At 46.2% G+C, this 20479-nt stretch overlaps 2 protein-coding genes across 2 annotated transcripts; one reads left to right on the forward strand and one right to left on the reverse strand.

Moving 5' to 3' along the window:
* Nucleotides 1–62: 62 nt before the first annotated feature.
* Nucleotides 63–7551, reverse strand: LOC121453386 (transmembrane and coiled-coil domain-containing protein 6-like). Its single transcript, XM_041660125.1, has 12 exons — nucleotides 7173–7551; nucleotides 6934–7046; nucleotides 4303–4418; nucleotides 4024–4207; nucleotides 3699–3803; nucleotides 3456–3541; nucleotides 3127–3243; nucleotides 2808–2919; nucleotides 2528–2711; nucleotides 1235–1329; nucleotides 567–734; nucleotides 63–406 (listed from the first exon to the last, which is right to left on the reverse strand). The coding sequence occupies exons 1-12, from the start codon at nucleotides 7522–7524 to the stop codon at nucleotides 293–295; spliced, it is 1746 nt and encodes a 581-aa protein (XP_041516059.1). The 5' UTR covers nucleotides 7525–7551; the 3' UTR covers nucleotides 63–292.
* Nucleotides 7552–14708: 7157 nt separating this feature from the next.
* Nucleotides 14709–16549, forward strand: LOC121453127 (monocyte differentiation antigen CD14-like). Its single transcript, XM_041659636.1, has 2 exons — nucleotides 14709–14993; nucleotides 15074–16549. The coding sequence occupies exons 1-2, from the start codon at nucleotides 14991–14993 to the stop codon at nucleotides 16184–16186; spliced, it is 1116 nt and encodes a 371-aa protein (XP_041515570.1). The 5' UTR covers nucleotides 14709–14990; the 3' UTR covers nucleotides 16187–16549.
* The last annotated feature ends 3930 nt before the right edge of the window (nucleotides 16550–20479 follow it).

The following is a 20479-nucleotide window of genomic DNA, read 5'->3' on the forward strand; positions in this document are numbered from 1 at the left end:
AGAATGTTCTCATCCTTATTCCCTGTCCCTCTCCCTGTGCAAACACCAAGGCAAAGCAGTTTTACATAAAAATTTATTCCTCATCAAAGACCACCAGCTGTCAGCTGTGGTATCATGTCATTAACCAACCTGCTTAAGACAGTGAAAAAAAAACAAAAAAGACGGTGAAACAAGACAATCTCAAGTTCAAGACCACCCTCGGGGACATAAAAAGCTACCAATTTCTAAATCAAAATAGGGGACCCTGGGGTAAACAGACCACGGGGGATAGGGGTGACATTAGGCAGCTGGGTCATCCATGAATAGCTGTCTGCTGGAGCGCAAGTATCCTGTCCTGAAGCTGGGCTTCTTCCCGATGCCTTTCTAGGGCCTGCAGCCCTGACTGCTGCAGGAAGGCCTGGGCAGCCTGAGGACAGAGAAGGACCAACATCAGGTCTTAAAACCCAATTCCAATTCCTATAGTTAGTTCCATGGGTCGGCCCACTTAAGACAATACATTCCTAACAGGTAGGGTTATATGATAAGATCAGTGACTTCTAAGCAAGAGACTGGGAAACCAAACCCACCTCTGGCTGATACAGGAATAGCAGCTGTAGCAGCTCCAAACTTTGGCCTACTACTTCAGTGTCAGAGAGAACCAGTGTGTTGAGCAAGCAGGAGAGCAAGGGCCCTGGCCACAACCGCTGGCAGTAAGCTGGACCCTTCTCTACAACATTGCATAGAACTGTAAGCACCTGCAGACACAAGGACACCCCCCAAAGGATGAAAACCAAGAATTATGATCATGTAAGCAAGGCTGACTATGTGCCCAAGCACTATTATAAGCTCCTTTATATGTAATTCCCACAACCACCTCTGAGATAGTACCCATTTATGAGTGAAGAGGTTGACGCTTCCAATGGCTTGGTTTTTTATTTACCCAAGGACCATAAGCAAGTAAGCTTTAAGACTTATACCCAGGGGGCTAGAGAGATGGCTCAGTGGAAAAGTACTGACTGTTCTTCCAGGACACAGATTCAATTCCCAGCACTCACAGGGCAGATAACATCTATAATTCCAAGATCTGACACCCTCACACAGCCATACATGCAGGGAAAACAACCCATGCAGATAAAAAAAATTATTAAAAAAACATCTAGACTGTACTAGCTCTGAAACCAAACCACACCACCTATCAGCTTAAGAGAGCCCACTTCCTGTTTGCTTTGACATAAATTCTGATACGAATACATACCAGCACACTTATCACGTTTGATAATGGCAGCAGCTGCAAGAGGGGCTCGATGAGATCCAGAGACAGCAAGGAGGTACAAATAGTAGGACTATTTGCTGGAAAGGAAAATGTCATATGATGTACCAGAGTTCTGAACTGTCACCCTTACAATCTGATCCACTACAGCCTAGACCATGAGGAACTATCCTCTAAAGATTCAGAGCCTGCTCAGTCTGCAGTAAGTATTGCTACTGTCCAAATGATGTCAAGAAACAAATGTCAACTCAGACGGCTGCCAGCTTGTCCCTGGAGCATGTGCAAGAGGACTTTAGGGTCTTCCTTGAGTCTCCACTCCGTTCCACAAGGCCCCTGACTACAAATTTACCCTAATTACAACTTTGAAGACCCAATGTACCCAAGTCTGGTTGGATCTCCTTCCAATATACCCATCCTGTCTCTGAAGTCCCCTGCCCTTGGTTCTCCCAGCTGGAAAAGTTTATTCCTACTTCCTGTCTCCAGTAGCTTTAAGCTCTGAAATCTAGCTACCAAGAGGCTAAGCATGCCATGAAAGAAAGGGTTTTGTGTTGTATACATGGCACCCAGTACTCAACGTATGAACACATACTTAATGTGTGTGCTACAGATGAGAGCCAGTCTAAGGCTTTCAAGAAATTGTGTGTCCACATGGGGGAGCTCTTGCTACATTTTCAATCTCCAAGTTCCAGGAACCTCCATGAAACCTAGGCTTACCACCTGCCCCAGAATTTTCAGAATGACTAGGTAAGAAGAGGACATGCTTGGCTGGGTGGGTCTGCAAAAAGTGAGAGCACTTCATTTAAAAGATTTTTCTGACAAAGCTTTAATGGCGTATTATTTACTGTGCATCTCTGGCAATTCTGGGGAACAAGCTAAGGTTGGAAGAGAGGAAGAGTTGTAGGACTGGTAACCCTAAGCAAAAGGTAGGGATCCCTGAGATTGCTTTTATCCCATCCTGAAGGAACTAAGACCCAGGCAATTTATTGGGAGGATGGAAAACCAGGGGTTGATGGAGGTATGGTCTTCCTCCAAAGGGGTCCTTTAAGGGACCCAGGGATCCCTGCAAGACGGTTATGAGATGGGAGACCTTCATTGACAAAGTAGGCAAAAAGTGTGGGCCCCTCCTATAGCATTTCAACTGCCCTGCCCAGCTGCCCTTATTCTCTTCCTTCCCCTCCAATCTGTACTTTGTTTCCTAACAAGTCTACCCCTCCTTTAGTTTTATAAATATTTTAATGATGATAAAAGACCAGGCCTGTGCAAACTATAATAGCATACCAGTGAGGTTGTTGAGGAGCCAGAGGCCCTCAGGCAGCAAGCTGGGCTGTTTCTGAAAGAAGAACTGAAGAAGAATAAATAAGGCTGCCACGACTCGCTCGTCTCTGAGCTCCACCTGCTCCATGGCCTCCACTGGCACTTCCGTTAACAGGTTGCTTAGGCACCGAAGCACAGGGCAGGCAAGCTGCAAAGACAAGTTGAGGGTGGTGGGAGGAGGAAGAGGCAGCAGATATAAAGGGGCAGCATCTAAAGAAAGGCTCACAGATCCTTTTTTACTTACTAACTCCAGTCCCACATCATCCATTCTCTGGACAGCCCCAGCCAAGTCCAACAGTAGCATTGCCAACGTGGGCAGAGCCCCATGGGTGAGAAGCATAGCATTGTTGACCTGGCTGGGTAATGGATGGCAAGCAGTCACTATTGAGTCAATCCTGTGCTCACGTTATAAAACAGCCTAGGTCTGTGGGCTGCCCGAGCAAGAGAAAGCACCACAGAGGGTGAGAACACACCAAAGCAACTCTAGAAACTGAATTCAGTCCAAAGACTTAAGTCATAAGCAGGGAGCCCCAGGAAACACATTGTCCCAGTAAGCCTGTTACCTGCAAATGATGTAGTGAAGGCACCAGGCAAACTCCACAGCAACCCCAAGGTTCAGCTTCGGGCCTGGCTGCATCAGTCGCAGCATGTGCTGGGGCAGACTGGAGTCCAGAAGAGAGCTGCCAGCAGAAGCAGGCTGTGAGCAGGAACCATGGGGATACCAATGGCTCCTTCAAACACTTAGAGCAAGAAAGTATCCAAACTCCAAGTTCTCTCTAGCTAGATATAGAGAGTTGAAAATGTAGAAATCAGATCTGATTAGGCACCCATGGGCGATACTGCCCATGAGGGTCAACCACGGCCGGGTATCTAAAGACATCGTTTTACTCACGGAATGATCTGCTCTGGAGCTTCCTTGGCCTGCAGAAGCTGGGACAAGGCATATCCAAGGGCTTCCAGCACAGCCACATGGGGGGACTAGAAACAGACAGGGTAAGGAATCTGACTGGAAAACGGGTCATAAGGACCTGGGAGACTTTTCCCTCCTTGTCACAGGACAGAGGTTAGAGCTACCAGGGGAATGTGGAGAGAAGCAAGGGAAGGCTTGCCAGGGCAGGGACCAGGGAGCACTCACCTGGATGCAGGCAGCCAAGGCCGGAACAATGCCCTGTGGCAGGAGCTGCTTTCTCACAGCCTCGCTCTCCACAATCAGGTTCCCCAGGGTATACAGACACAGCTCCTGGGAGCAGGCAACGAAAGCACTGGGCTGGGCTCATCACACCAGGCCAGGGGCAGGAGGAGGGGGATAGCATGTCCCTGTCCTTGAAGCTCACAAGAGAGGAGAGATGATGGGTATGAGCACTGCCTTTTATGTTCCTATACCTGCCAGCTGAAGCTGGCCCCAAAGGCATACATATAAACTCTAAGCCCAGAGCGAGGTTAAAAGGGGCAGGCCTTACTATGAAGTCTGAGCTGTGACCAGAGAGGTAGGTGAGGAGGTAGGAAGTGGCTGGCAGGCAGGCCTCCGCCACTGCAGACTGCTCAGAATGAGAGAGCTCATGTAGGCACCGAGCCGCCTCAAGCTGCAACAGGGCCCGGTTGCTGGTCAGGAGCCCGACAAGAGTCCGCATGCTGCCCTCCAGCCTACATGAATGACACCAGAACCCAACTAAGCCTGTGCTCTATCCCCTCCACTCTGAGGAAAACCCCAGCCAACCACTCACGCCAACCCCACTCACCTGATAAAGGTCTGCTGTGTTTCAGGGTGCTGCAGGCCTCGACGAAGGCTGACCAGAGCCTTCTCCCTCTCCTTTTCATCTGTTCCTCGTTGTGCTAACCGAAGGAACTGCTGGACCTGAGTGCCAACACGGGAAAAGGATGACATGTCACTGCCCTGACGCAAGTCCTAAGTCTGTCTACCAGCTTCATGCGCGACCATCTTCAATACCACTACGATAGCACTACTCGGAACTTGTTATTGATAACAATACGGCCTGGTGTGATGGCACAAGCCTTTCACCTCAGCTAAGGCAGGCAGATCTTGTGGAGTTTGAGGCCAGCCTCATCTACATAGTGAGTTCCAGAACAGCTGGAGCTATAAAGAGACCCTATCTCAAAAATAAAATAAAATAAAATAAATGAAAAATAAAAATGGTTCCTAAGCACCACCTTTTCAGAAGGTGAGACAGACAGGGGATCCTAGTACCAGCTCAGCTGCTAACTTCCAAAGAAATTGAAACTGCTTCCTCATCTGAAAAAATTAGAATGATATCTACTCTGCCTTACTTGTTTGTTTGGTTTCTTGAGACTGGGTTTCTTTGTGTATCCCTGGCTGTCCTAGAACTCAATCTGTAGACCAGGCTGGCCTCAAAATCAAGATGTGCCTGCCCCATCACCGCCTGGCTTACTCTGCTTTCTTATAGGGCATTTCCAGAATATTAAACCCCTCTACCTGACAAAAGTTCCTTTCCTCCCAAGCAAACTACACTCCAGCAAACCCTACAATGCCATGTTGAATACTTCCAAGCTTCTGCACACCCATCACCTCTGTCTGATACACACCAGACTCATGTCTTAAAGGTTTATACTTTTCACGGCCTCAGGGAAGTTAGTACCTCTGGCTTCCTCCAACAAACTTGAGTTTCTCTTATGCCTCACGTTTCCTCCCATGATAAAAAATGGTAGGAAATGTTTCCTTCATTGGTCTTTGAACACTATTATTATTATTATCATTATTATTTCTTCTAATTTTACTTTTATGAATGTTTTGCTTTGCATGTATGTCTGTTTACCACGTGTGTGCCTGGTTCCTGTGGAGGTCAGAAGAGGGGATTATTCTCCTGGAACAGGAGTTAAAGGCAGCTGTGAGCCATTATGTGGGTCCAGGAATCAAACCTGGGTCCTCTGCAAGGGCAGCCAGTTTTCTTAACCATTGAGACAGCTCTCCAGCCCCATCTTTGAACACTTTGAACTCTACCTTGTCAGTCTTTGCATGCCTCACTGCTCAATGTCCCGGCATAAAAGAAGCATACAACGAATAACTGTCATATCAAAGGTGCAACTCCTCTGTAGAAGTAATATATAAACACAGGCACTGCTGAAACAAGACATAAGCAATGTCTGCCGAATGTATACACACTTTCATTTACTTATTCAGTAAATCTGTGCTGGGGATGAAGCACAGTTGGTAAAGGCTTGCCTAGCTCATTCAAATTCCTGGATTAGATTCCCAGCTCCCAGTTAACCAGGTGTGGTGGTGAACAACTATAAACCCAGCACTTGGGGTGTGGAAGCCAAAGCATCCAGCAAGGTTCAAGGTCATCCTCAGCTTAGAGAGTACAAGCAACCCTGTCAAACAAAATAAACAATAACAACAAAAAAAGCAATGAACAGCTTTATTCCAGATATTGTGCAGGTGTCTAGATTTTTTTATTTTTGTTTTTTTACAGGGTAGCCAAAACTGGCCTCAAACTCAGGAGGTTAAGAGCACTGGCTGCTCTTCCAGAGGTCCTGAGTTCAATTCCCAGCAACCACATGGTGGCTCACAACCATCTATACTGAGATCTGGCGCCCTCCTCTGGCGTGCGGGCATACATCGAGGCAGAATGTTGTATATATAATAAATAAATAAATCTTAAAAAAAAAAAAAAAAAAACCTCAGGATCCTTCTGCCCCAACACCCCTAAGTGCTGGGATTACAGGTGAGACATAACACACCTGCCTCATGTTCCCACCATCCCTTCACATCGGAGGTCTGTATCTAGGGCCTGAACATGCTAGGCAAGCACTCTACTAAGGGGCTACAGGCTGCTCCTGAATTTGTACGACAAGACAGGGTCTAGTTAGGTCTAGTTCAGAGAGCTGGATGTGGTGGTGCGCATTAGTAAGTCTAGTACCTGAGCTAGGACAGGAGGTCTGCCAGGTTGTGACACTAAGAAAACAAAACAAACGTCGGAGGTAGTAAGAGCAAAGCCCCTGAGACAGCCAGTGTATGTTCCAGGAACTGAGAATAGCCGTGGTTGTATTGAATAAGTGTTAAATCAATAAGAGATTGGACTATGCGTAGTTTAGCAGGTCACTGGAAGGATTTTGGGTTCTGTGTTTCTACAACGAATCAGGGTAGTAGATGCAGACCCTTTTAGAAAGATACTGTCCTATCCGGATGGTTGAGACAGCCACGATGGAGAGGCTCGTAGAATCCAGAAATCTTTAAGAGGTTTAGAAAACAAAAGGCAAAGATTTAATTTGAAGACGGACTGATGTCAGGATGAGGGACACAGAGTAATTAATTCTGTTTCCGGCTTGATCCAGCGAATGGCTGGAGGGGTGGAGTAGCTGGCATTCAAGTTTGGGTCGCCCTGCCCTCTCACCTCGGCCTCCCCAAGGAGCACGGCAGCACTTTGACCTTCGCCTTCTTCCTGAGCATCTTCCCTTAGCAGCCTCTTGCTGACCAACTGCTGCTCCCTCCGCGCCTTCCGCAGGGCTGGGGGCAGAGGAATGGCTCAGTTAGGAGGGGAAAACAGTCAGCAGACACTCAGGGCCAGGGGTCTCACTCCCCTACTCCCAACCGCCACATTCGCATCCGCTCCACTCCCTCATCCGTTCGCACCTGCCTCCCGCTCCCGCCGGCGGCATCGCAGCTCCTCCACCCCACACGCCACCGTCCTGAGACGGCAGTGCCGCCTACTCCACATTGTGCAGCGAAAGGAAACTCGACCGGGAAAGCATAGAACCGCGCAGGCGCTGAACAGAACGGAATCCAGACTCTGCAGGGGGTGAGGGGCGGGGCTGTACGTGAGGGGCGTGACTCCGTGGGTGAGGGCGGGGCAAGGGCGGTGCGATGACCCGGGCTGCGTGATCAAGCTAAAATTCAGTAACTGTAGATCGAATTCTGTTGTCTCTCCCAACTCAAACTCAGTAAAGAGACGCGGAGTTTGGCCTCCATAGACCCGCAGTGTCATGCTCCACTCAGCAAACACAGCTTACCCCCGTATCCTCCACGCTCAGTATAACAGCCAGTTTCACAAATTACTGGGCTTCCACTGGTGAGCACTTCCTAATGCTTGAAGCATAATGTCCATTGAGGGTTTGAGAGACAGCTTTAAGAGCATTTACTACGGGCTGGAGAGATGACTCAGTGGTTAAGAGCAGTGTCTGCTCTTCCAGATGTCCTGAGTTCTATTCCCGGCAACCACATGGTGGCTCACAACCATCTGTATGAGGTCTGGTGCCCTCTTCTGGCCTGCAGACGTACACACAGACAGAATATTGTATGCATAATAAATAAATAAATATTAAAAAAAAAAAAAGAGCATTTACTACTCTTCCAGCACTCTCCTCTGGCAGCTCACAGCTATCTGTAACTCTATGTATGTAACTCTATATGTAACAGCTATGTGTAACATGCACATAAACCCATGCAGATACACTACCATACCGTAAAATAAATCTTTCCTGGAATGGTGGTGCATGTCTTTAGTCCCAACATTCAGAAAGCAGAGGCAGGGGAATTCTCGAGTTTGAGGCTACCCTGGCCCACATAGCAAGTTCTAGCAGCCAGAGAGATTCTGTCAAGAAAGAAGGGGTGGGCCACAAGCCTTTAATCCCAGCACTTGGGAGGCAGAGGCAGGCGGATCTCTGTGAGTTCGAGACCAGCCTGGTCTACAAGAGCTAGTTCCAGGACAGGCTCCAAAACCACATAGAAACCCTGCCTCGAAAAACCAAAAAAAAAAAAAAAGGAAAAAAGAAAAAAGAAAGAAAGAAGGGGTGGGAGAGGGGAGAAAGAAAGGAAATAAGAATAAATTTATTTAATAAAGATATTAATTTATCTAATTAGATATTTAATAAAATATTTAATTCAGCCGGGCAGTGGTGGCACACGCCTTTAATCCCAGCACTCGGGAGGCAGAGGTAGGTGAATCTCTGTGAGTTCGAGGCCAGTCTGGTCTACAAGAGCTAGTTCCAGGACAGCCTCTAAAGCTACAGAGAAACCCTGTCTCGAAAAAACAAAAAAAAAAAAAAATAATAATATTTAATTCAATTTATTTACTTATTTTTATTTTATTTGTATGAGTGTTTTGCCTGAATGTATATCTGTGCACTACTAATGTTCCAGGTGCCTATGGAGGACAAAAGACTGTATCAGAGTAGCTGGAACCAGAGTTAAAGATAGTTGCAAGCTGCCCTGTGGTTGTTGGGAATCGAACCCAGGTCCTCTGAAGAGCAACCAATGCTCTCAACTGCCAAGCCATCTCTCCATCCCCAAGAAAAATAAATAAATCTTCAAACCATCCCCCAAAGAAAATTCTCAATGGCCAGGCAGTAGTGACACGTGCCTTTAATCCCAGCACTCGGGAGGCAGAGACAGACAGATCTCTCAAGTTCAAGGCCAGCCTGGACCACAGAGTGAACTTCTGTACAGCCTGTGCAAAGAAACCCCAAAACCAAACAACAACAGTGCTCCACTGGATGATTCACAAGGACCATTATCCCTTTTTTATGGATGAGGTTATAACCACCCCATGTCTCTTCTGTAACTGGAGGTTTCTCGTCCCACTTGGTCCTGCAGCTGCTTTTAAACCACTTAGAGACTTAATATTAATTACAAACTATTTGGCCTTTTAGCTCGGGCTTATTATTAACTAGTCCTTACAATTTAAATTAACCCATATCTATTAGTCTACATTTTACTATAAGGCTTGTGAGTTGTTACCTCACATCTTGCTTCCCTGGTGGCTGTTGGCATCTCTTCGACTCTGCCTTCTTTTTCCCTTTATCTTTGCTTGGATTTCCTGCCTGGCTCTATTCTGTATGGTTATTGGCCAAATCACCTTTTTTATTAACCAATGGTAATAAAACATATACACAGTATATATAGAGAGACAACCCACATCACCCTTTCGTTTTGTTTTGTTTTTGTTTGTTTTCTGAGACAGGGTTTCTCTGTGTGTAACTCCAGCTGTCCCGGAACTCACTCTGTAGACCAGGTTGGCCTCGAACACACAGAGATCTGCTTGCCTCTGCCTCCTAAGTGCTGGGATTAAAGGTTTTCACCACCACTGGCCAGCTATTTTTTTAAGATAAAGTAATTTAACAAATTTTTAATGTCACCACTCTAAGTACTGGGTGAGGTGAAAATTTCTCAAAACTCAAAATTCAAATTGTGACCAACTAGGTGATGTATGCTATGATTCTAATTCTCTTCTCTAGGCTGGACTATAAGGGCACTTCACCTTACCCATCCCATGGACCTTCAGTTTGTCTCTTGAATGAGTGATATTTCCTCCACTTCCTGAGCTAAGGCACTGGTTGTTCCCTCTGCCTAGAGCTCCGCCCATTGCCTGCACTTTCCCAAACATCAACCTAAGGCCCCAACTCCAGACCAGATGTGGTTTCTAACACTCAGGAGGCGATGAAGAAGGTGTGCCATAAGTTTGAGGCCAGCCTGGACTACGTAGCGAGATCCTCAATAAACCCTCAACTCCAGCTCCATTGTCACATATTCCAGGCCATTAGGTCATTGCCCCCCTTACATATGGCATCATAACTGTTAACCATGGTATGGTGATTTAAAAGAGATGTCCCCATAGTCCTGTACCTTTAAATACTTAGTCCCCATTTGTGCTGTTAGGAGGCATGGCCTTGCTAGAGGAGATATGTCACTGGAAGCAGGCTTTGCACCATTTCTACTTTGCTCTCTCTGCTTGGTATCTGCAGCTTGAGATATCAGCTCTTGGGTTCCCTGCCACAAGCTTGCCCACTTCTCCATCATGCAAGTTTCTCCGCCATGATGATGATGGACTCTTACCGCTCTGAAACTGTAAGTCCCAAATAAACTATTTCTCCTATTGGAAGTTGATATGCTGGATAGTTTTATGTCACCTTGACACAACATACAGTCATCTAAGAGGAAGGAACCTCAACCAAGAAAAAGGCTCTGTAAGATCAGGCTGTAGACAAGCATGTAGGGCATCTTCTTAACTGGTGATTGATGGGGGACGGGGCCAACCCTGGGCTGGTAGTCCTGGAGTCTAGAAGAAAGCAGTCGTGAGCAAGTCGTGAGGAGCAAGCCAGTCAGCTTTTTAAAGATTTTATTAAGATTTTTAAGATTTTATTTATTATGTATACAGTGTTCTGCCTGCAGGCCAGAAGAGGGCACCAGATCTCATTACAGATGGTTGTGAGTCACCATGTGGGAATTGAACTCAGGACCTTTGGAAGAGCAGCCGGTAGTCTTAACCTCTGAGCTATCTCTCCAGCCTGGAACATTTGTTTTATGATACAAAGATATGTTTCAAGCCGGGCGGTGGTGGCACATGCCTGTAATCCCAGCACTCGGGAGGCAGAGGCAGGTGGATCTCTGGGAGTTCGAGGCCAGCCTGGTCTACAAGAGCTAGTTCCGGGACAGGCACCAAAGCTACAGAGAAACCCTGTCTTGAAAAACCAAAAAAAAAAAAAAAAGATATGTTTCATTCTTTTATGTTGCATTTGTTTAACTCTCAAAAAATGTGTCCCTGACACTTATCACAAAAAGAAACAATTGATAATATCTAGAAGACAGGGTAAACACTTTAGAAGAAGCAGTCTTATTTATAGGTAATCAAATTCAAAAATTAAATTAAAGTTAGATTGATTGTTTCCTGTCATTCACAATTTAAATGAATTTGTAACACTCAGCTTCCATACACTGCTTCTAAGGTAACCCGGACATAGGTTAGGCCCCACCTCCATGGCCTGTGGAACAATTCTGAACTAGCTATACACACGCAGTCTTTGCATCAACAAATTACAGCCATTAGTTCAGCCCAATTGGAGTCCACCTCCGCTTCTGAGATTACAAATAGATTTTTTTAATGTTGTTTTGGTTTTTTTGTTTTTGTTTTTCGAGACACAGTTTCTCTGTGTAGCTTCAGAGCCTGTCCTGGAACTTGCACTGTAGACCAGGCTGGCCTCGAACTCACAGAGACCCACCTGCCTCTGCCTCCTGAGTGCTGGGATTAAAGGTGTGCGCCACCACCGCCCTGTAGATTCTTATAATTGCTCACTTATTTTGTCTCAGGACAGACCTTTTGGTCTTGTATCGTTAATTTGGGAGTCATCTTCTGAGAACTGAAAAATGTCCTACATGCCACACAAGATCTACACACTCTTGAGTTAACAAACAAAAAAGAGGGAGCTAGCCGGGCGGTGGTGGCGCACGCCTTTAATCCCAGCACTCAGGAGGCAGAGGCAGGCGGATCTCTGTGAGTTCGAGGCCAGCCTGGTCTACAAGAGCTAGTTCCAGGACAGGAACCAAAAGCTACGGAGAAACCCTGTCTCAAAAAATCAAAAAAAAAAGGGGGGGGGGGAGCTAGCACAGCCATATCTGATGGGAATGGCAAAAGTCATAAAGCCAGCACGGCTGCTTGACAAAATCCAGCAAAGCTGAGCCGCATGACGGCCGCCGTGCCACTTTTGATCTCTGCCTGATTCATACTTGGAAGAGTTTTAATATTTGTACAATTTGGGGATATTGTATTGATGGAAATTTGCTTATGTATCATTTCTGACTTCTCCCAGGAGTATTGCTTCTAAATTACCCCAGGAAAGTCCTGAACACACTACTCCTTCAGCTTTTAGGGAGATAGCCTTATCTACTTGAAGGTCTTCCTTAGGTCTTGGAGGTTGTGACACACATGAAGACAGAGGTCTCTTTATGAGGCTATGAGACATTCTTGAAACATCTGTCCCTGTACTTACTCAGGAACAAGATAATCAAAACAAAGTAAACTTAAAGAGGTCAACAGGATTTGGTGGGCTAGAGAAGTTAGCCACAAAACAGATTAAAGACACTCAGGCAGTTATATGGCGTATACAACAACAAAGTCAGGTTAGCTGGAGTTACCTCTGCCCTACACAGAGACTTATATTGCTGAGCAAAGAAAGACACAGAAAGAAAGAGATATCAGGCTCTCCCTTTCTGGGAAAAGTTAGCACACGCAGAGCCACTGTGATGTCTTATGACCAAAGATCAAAAGATGCCAGGAATAGACATAGACATAAATTCTATAAAGATACATTATGCCAGTGGGGGGTGTCAATGGCAGTTTCAAAGAAAAAAAAAGCACTAAATGCTAGGATGATCTGGTGTTAGTATTTAGGCATCTGTACTGGCCTGCTCTCAGAGTCCTGACAGGATACATCCTCAACCGCAGCCACTAAGAGCACCTCCTGTGCACATTTGCTAATTCCCTTTTAAAAGGTGGGCCTTGCCCACCTCTCTCCCTCTCTCTCTCTCTCTCTCTCTCTCTCTATCTTTCTTTCTCTCTCTCTCTCTCTCTCTCTCTCTTCCTCTCTCTCCCCCCTCTCTGCCTCTCCTCTTCTGCCACTCCTGTCCACAGAAGCCAATCTCTCCCCTCCCCCCTTTCCCATTCCCTATCCCCCAAATTAAAAAAAAACAAACCTACACATGCCTGGCAGTGGTGGCACACGCCTTTAGTCCTAGCACTCAGGAGGCAGAGACAGGCAGATCTCTGTGAGTTTGAGGCCAACCTGGTCTACAAGAGCTAGTTCCAGGATAGGCTCCAAAGCTACAGAGAAACCCTGTCTCGAAAAAACCACAAACAACAAAGAAACACCCTCCATCACATGAGTTCTGTCGCATGGCATTTCTTAAAATTACAACACTTCATCTAAATCATTTATTAAAGAACTTACCTACCAAGAAGGGCTGCAGCATCCCCAAACTGGACAGTGAGGGATGTTCCGCCTATGTAAGTCTATGTCACAGAGTTTGTATGAGAGCTGGAAGCTTACAGGCTGCGGCTAGTCTCCTTCAGTGTTTTAACAACTAAATACCTTTGTTAATGCCCAGAATCATTCAAGGCCCTGGCTTGGGTTCAGGGGAGGAAAAAAAAAAACATGACAAATCTGGTAAAGACAGACTATCAAGGCACTCTGAATTTCTTGGTCAAGACAAGAAAAAAGTGAGGACAGCTGGGGTGTCCTACAAGAAAGCCGCTTTAGAAGACACCTTGCTGCAGCTGACTGTGGTGACACATGGCTTTAATCCCAGGAGGCAGAGGCACATGGATCTGTGTGAACTCCAGTTGGGTCTACACAGTGGGTTCTGGACCAGCAGAGTATAGTGAAACCATCTCAAAAATAGTAATAGTAATAAAATAGTAATAGTAAACCTTGCTTCCCAATTTGGGGTCTGTTGTACATGACAATGTGATTTGGCCAATGTGTCCACCAAATACTACATTTTGCTTTGTTCTGTTTTTAAACCAAGGTCTCTCTTCGTAGTCCTAGCTTTCCTGAAACTCTCTTAGTAGACCACGCTGGACTTGAACTCACAGAGATCTACCTGTCTTTGCCTCCTTAGTGCTGGGATTAAAGGTGTGCGCCATTAGCCTAGCTAGCTCTTTTTTTTTAAATTATTACCTGAACAACGGTGGCACATACCTTTAATCCCAGTAATTGGGAGACAGAGGCAGGCAGATCTCTGTAAGTTCAAGGACAGCCTGGCCTACAGAGTGAGTTTCAGAACAATCAAGGCTACACAGAGAACCCCTGTCTCAAAAAAAAAAAAAAAAAAAAAAAAAAAAAAAAAAAAAAAGCAAGAAAAGAAAAGAAAGGGAAAAAGAAAACTATTAAACAAGCCGGGCATGGCTCACACCTGCAACCCCAGCACTTGGGAAGCAGAGGCAGGAAGAAAATCATGAGTTCAAGGCTAGCCTGAGCTACGTACACAGTAAGTTCTGGGCCAGAATGGGCTACAAGAATGAGAGAATATGGGGAGAAAGAGAGAGAGGGAGAGTGGGAGGAGAATGAATTATTGAACAAGGGAATAAGATGGAGAGAAGGGAGGGTTGTTCTTCATGCTCTCAACCTTGAACTTTATTCTCCCTCTGGAATCCATAAATAAATTCACAATCTTCCTCAAACGTCCCGTCAGTCACACTCTTGAAGAAAGTCAAGGACTTGGATTTGAATGGTGGAAAATTGTTAGAAACTGAGACTAGGGGGAAATGGAGCTGAATCCCTGGGATTGGGCAGCAGAACACTGAGTAAGGCCCTGGTGTGGTTCATCCTTTTCCTGCATGTACCAGACTAGCCTGAGGCGCTTAGGTCATCCTCTTGGCACAGAGTGCCCTAATGCCACAAAGAATTCTTCCTGTTTTGGTTCCTCCCTGTAAAATACTTCATTGCAATATTTACTAGGAGTAGGAGGACTGTTAGGAGGAAGAAAAGTGGGGAAGTGATTAGAGGTCACAGAGGAGGGGACTGGGTGACATCCCGAGATTACATAAATTCACAGGGGCTGTCAAAGAGAGCAAACAAGCGCGTGAAACTTGGAAACCAGAGAACACCGCTGTACAGGAAAGAGCCTGAAGCCGTTTTCAGAGCCGGCCTGGGCCATCGAAACTCTCAGAATCTATCGACCATGGTGAGTCAGATGGTCTTGGGGTGGAACCGGGCCCACCTGAGGAACCCCAAGAGTCTCCCTGACCACTGCTGTCTCCTCAGGAGCGTCAGCTTGGCTTGTTTCTGTTATTACTGACGCTGGCACACGCCTTCCCTGCCGCGCCAGAGCCCTGCGAGCTGGATGACGACGGTGTCCGCTGCGCCTGCAACTTCTCAGATCCGCAGCCGAACTGGTCCAGCGCTGTTCTGTGTATCGGGGCAATAGACGTGGAGTTCTACGGCGGCGGCCGCAGCCTGGAACATTTTCTAAAGCGTGTGGACACCGAAGCAAACCCGTCGAAGGACATCACAGATGTGCTCGAGTCCCTGCTGTGGGAACGGCTTACCTTGGGGAACGCGCGGGTTCCTGCTCCGATGCTATTCGGAGTCCTGCGTTTGCTCGGGTTTACCAACCTCAAGGAATTAACCCTCGAAAACCTCGAGGTAACCGGCACCGCGCTGCCGCCGCTCCTGGAAGCCTCTGGACCAGATCTCAACACTTTGCGCCTCAGCAACGTGTCGTGGGCGACAAGGGATGCCTGGCTCGCAGAACTGCAGCAGTGGCTAAAGCCAGGACTCAAGGTATTGCATATTGCCCAAGCAAACTCACTCAACTTTTCCTGCGAACAGGTCCGAGTCTTCCCCGCCCTTGCCACCTTAGACCTGTCCAATAACCCCGAATTGGGCGAGAGAGGACTGATCTCGGCTCTGTGTCGGAGCAAGTTTCCGGCCCTCAAAGTTTTAGCGCTGCGCAACGCCGGGATGGAGACGCCCAGCGGCGTGTGCTCTGCGCTGGCCGAGGCAAGTTTGCAGCTGGAAGAACTGGACCTTAGTCACAATTCACTGCGGGATACTGAAGGCGCCCCCGGGTGTGACTGGCCTAGCAAGCTAAACTCGCTCAATCTGTCTTACACTGAACTGGAGCAGGTACCTAAGGGACTGCCAGCCAAACTCAGCGTACTTGATCTCAGTTACAACAGGCTGTATAGGCAACCTAGGCCAGATGAGCTGCCCAAAGTAGTTCACCTGTCACTTACAGGAAATCCTTTTTTAAACTCTGAGCCCCACTCGGAGGGGTACAACTCTGGCATAGTCGTAGCCCCAGTGCGTTCATCCCTGGCAGTGGGTTTGTCGGCAACGTTGGCTGTTCTCCAAGGAGCCGGCCTTTTTGCCTAGTGCCAAAGGGAGAAAAAGAAATGAACATTTACATTGTCCTGGCTTCTGAGGGTCCTGGTCAGGTTGATCAGAACTTCTTGACCAACGAATCCTCTGTCTTACAGTTATTAAAATCTTAAACCACGATGTAAGGGAAGAAAGACAGTCTAGATGGCTCAATGGGTAAAGGCCACCAAGCTTGACACTTGATTTTGATCCTCAGGATCCACATGGAAGGAAAGACCTCTGTCCTGAAAGTTGTCCATCTGACCATTACACACGTGCTGTGACACAGTTGTGTGTGTGTGTGTATACACACGTGTGTATGTGTATGCATACATACATACATGCATGCTCACAAAATAAATATTTTTAAAATAACAATCTGCTGGTTTTGTGTGATTGGAATTTTGTTGTTGTTTGCTTGTCTGTTGAGACAGTTTGGCTATGTAGCCCTGTCTGGTCTCATGAGTCCACGTCATTCATTCCACAGGTCTTCACTGAGTATCCTCTTTTTTTTTTCTTTTCTTTTCTTTCTTTCTTTCTTTTTCTTTTTTTGTTTCTGTTTTTTTTTTTTTTTTTTTTTTTTTTTGGTTTTTCGAGACAGGTTGGTTTTTTGAGCCAGGGTTTCTCTGTGTAACAGTCCTGGCTGTCCTGGAACTCGCTCTGTAGACCAGGCTGACCTCAAACTCACAGAGATCTGCCTGCCTCTGCCTCCCGAGTGCTGGGGATTAAAGGCATGCACCATCACCCCAGCGAGTATCTTCTACACATCAGGCTCAATGCAAGAGCAAAAAATCATTCTTAGACTTTCTCCACCTCCCTAGAAGTCCTACCTCCCCCCAAGAAAAGAACTGCAGGGTCGGAAGGAACAGAAAAGTGTTTGTTGGGGAATATTGTTTTCAGGTGTGTAACTGTTGTTTATGCTGCATGTGTTTAACTCTATGAAACTGTGGGGGGGTTGTTTGTTTTGGGGGGGGTTTTGGTTTGTTTTTGTTTGTTTGTTGGTTGTTGTTGTTTTGCCCATCTAAAACACCTGATGGTCCTAATAAAGAGCTGAACTGCCAATAGCTAAGCAGGAGCAAAGATAAGCGGGGCTGGCAGGCAGAGAGTATAAATAGAAGGAGAAAATAAGGAAGAGGAGGAACAAGAAGACAAGGAGGGGAGGACTTCAAGGGCCAGCCGCCCAGCCGCCCGGCCACCCAGCCAGCTGCCCGGCCGCCCGGCCGCCCGGCCGCCCGGCCAGCTAAGGAGTCAGAGTGAAAGTAAGATGTACAGAAGTAAGAAAAGGAAAAAGTCCAGAGGCAAAAGTTAGTCTGGGATAATTTAAGTTAAGAAAAAGCTGGCAAGAAACAAGCCAAGACCAGGCATTCATAACTAAGAATAAGCCTCCATGTGTGATTTATTTGGGAGATGGGTGGCAGGCCCCTCAAAAAGTCAAAAGAATAAAACATCACACAAGTGTTCTCAAGCTAGACCTGTGGGAAACAGTGAAGGCATAGCGAGGGCTTTCAGATCACAGGCACTAGGGTTAAAGGATAGTTGGATTAATTGTGATTTGACTGAGATTGACCCCCACAGCCTCATATATTTGAATACTTGATCCCCAGTCGTGAAACTGTGCTAAGGATTGGAGGTGTGCCCTTGTTGGAGGGGGTAGGTTTTGAGGTTTCAAAAGCCTAAGCCATTCCCAGTTCTCTGCCTTGTGCTTTGAGATCAAGACAGGAGCCTCTGCCTGTTGGACCCTGGCAGTTGCCACACTCCGTACCATGGTAGTCATGGACTCTGAGCCTCTAAATTAGTGGGTCTCAATCTTCCTAATGCTGTGACCCTTTAATACGGTTTCTCATGCTGTGACGACCCCAACTATAAAAATAGTTTCGTTGCTACTCCATAACTGTAAATTTGCTACTGTTATGAATCACATTGTAAATATCTATGGTTCTGGTGGTCTTAGGAGACTCCTGGAAAGGGGTTGTTTGATCCTCAACTTTCAAGAGCCAATAATAAAACTCCCAACCATTTTCTTGTACTCTCCCTTTCTCTCCCACACCCCAGAGGGGAGGAACAGAGATGCCTCCTGGACTCCATAAACCTTGGTTTTGCAATTCCAGAGATCTTGTCCCTCATATAAATGTCTCCGACTTTCCCCATCTCAAACCCGCACCCAACAGTGGGGAACTGGGCACTGGAAGCAGGTCAGGAAGTCTGTCCTCCAGCCAGCACTCTGCTGCTCTGGCTATAAACAGGAGGATAACCCTCCAAACTGATTTGTTGGTTTGCAGACAGGATGGGACCTCATCCCTTAGGAATATTTAGCATCAGAGAATTGATCATCTCAAGACAGTTTCTTACATTTGAACAGTTTGATAACACTCCATCAGTATATGAAAATGAAACATAAACATACTATACTTTCACATAATTCCTAATCCAGTTAGACTGTCTGACGTAAAAGATAGTTGTAACTCAGGAGAGGAAAGAATCAACTCTATTTTTGAAAGAACTACAAAAAACTGAAACATTGACTCTGATTCTCTTTTTGTTTTTTGGGTTTGTTTTTTTGTTTTTGTTTTTTCCAGACAGGGTTTCTCTGTTGCTTTGGAGCCTGTCCTAAAACTAGCTCTTGTAGACCAGGCTGGCCTTGAACTCGCAGAGATCTTCATGCCTCTGCCTCCCAAGTGTTGGGATTAAAGGCGTGTGCCACCACCACCCAGCTGACTCTGATTCTTACTCTCACTTCTCCAGAAAGCACATCCCACATAGAAATGGCCACCATGTTCCAGGCTCAGAACCTATAAGAGTAGATGAGCAAAACTGCTCCCGCTAGTTAGAAATAGCTACAGACCATTGTAATGGAAGCTGGGAATACTTTCTCATTTAAGTCCCCATTCCATCGCGCTGCACCAAACCCTGGGAACTCAACAGGAATAAAGCAGAAGTTCCTTCTCTCACGGAGTTTGGATTCTGGTTGGTTCTGCTGTGGACTAAATAGCTGTGTCCCTTCAAAATGCACATGTTGCAGAGCCAGGGTCACAGTTTGGTTGGCAGAGTGGTTGGCTCGTACTCACCAAGCCCCGAGTTCAATAACTAGTACCACATAAATCCTAGAATCTCAACATTCAGAGGTGGAGGCAAAAGGAGAAGAAATTCAAGGTTGCCAGTAGTAGTGACGTACACCTTTGATCTCAGCAGAGGCAGGTGAATTTGGGGCCAGCCTGGTCTACAGAGATAGTACCAGGACAGCCAAGGCTGTACAGAGAAACCCTGTCTCAAAAAACAAAAAGCAAAAAAGTTAAAAGGTTATCCTTCGTTACAAAGTGAGCCTGGGGCTAGGATAGAATACTTGAGATCATGGTAGGGTTTTATAAATTTTATTTATTTATTTATCTGTTTATTTATTCTATGTGCATTGGTGTTTTCCCTGCATCTTTGTCTGTGTGAAGGTCTCTCAGACCTTGGACTTACAGACAGTTGTGAACTGCAATGTAGGTGCTGAGAATTTAACCCAGGTCCTCTGGAAAAGCGGGCAAACACCAAAGCACATAAAATCAAAATAAAAAAAAATATTTTTAAAAAAGAAAGAAATACTATTTAGTGTGTCTATCTTTGTGTATATGCTATTTGTATGCCATACCAGTGGAAGCCAGAAAAGAGTATAGAACCTCATGGAGCTGGAATTACAAGAGGCTGTAAGCCATCTAACATAGGAGCTTGGAATCAAACTTGGGTCCTTTGGAAGAACAGCAAGTGTTCTTAACCACTGAGCCATCTCTCCAGTTCCATCCAGGGTTTTTATAGAGTAATGACAGAAACTGGACCTAGCTGAAGAAATCTCTGTTAAGACTGGTTAATTTCTGGCCTGGAGAGATGGCTCAGAGGTTAATAGCATTGGCTGCTCTTACAGAGGTCCTGAGTTCAATCCCAGCAACCACAAGGAAGCTCATAACCATCTATAGTGAGATCTGGTGCACTCTTCCGGTGTGGTGTGCAGGAGTACATACAGGCAGAATGAATGAATGAATAAATAATCTTTAGAAAAAGAGTCGTTAATTTCTGTGATATCATAGGTCAAGCCAATGAGAAACCCACACTATATATGTTCCCCTGGCCCAGCCAGGAAGATGGTTGTGTGACTGTGCCCACCCAGTTAGGGGTGTTTGAAGCCTCTGTGTTCCTCTCCAGCTCAAGCTTTGGCTGAGTTGCCATCTGTCAGTTATTTAGCCAACCCTGCAGTTATCTCAACTGCTGGTAGTTACACTAAGCTGTCTTTGTGCTCACGTTTACAGGCTCAGCCTGTAGTTTTACCATGGC

Source organism: Microtus oregoni, unplaced genomic scaffold, assembly GCF_018167655.1.
Source record: "Microtus oregoni isolate MIOR12 unplaced genomic scaffold, Mior012 000011F_ref0000422, whole genome shotgun sequence".
NCBI classification, from domain to species: domain Eukaryota; kingdom Metazoa; phylum Chordata; class Mammalia; order Rodentia; family Cricetidae; genus Microtus; species Microtus oregoni.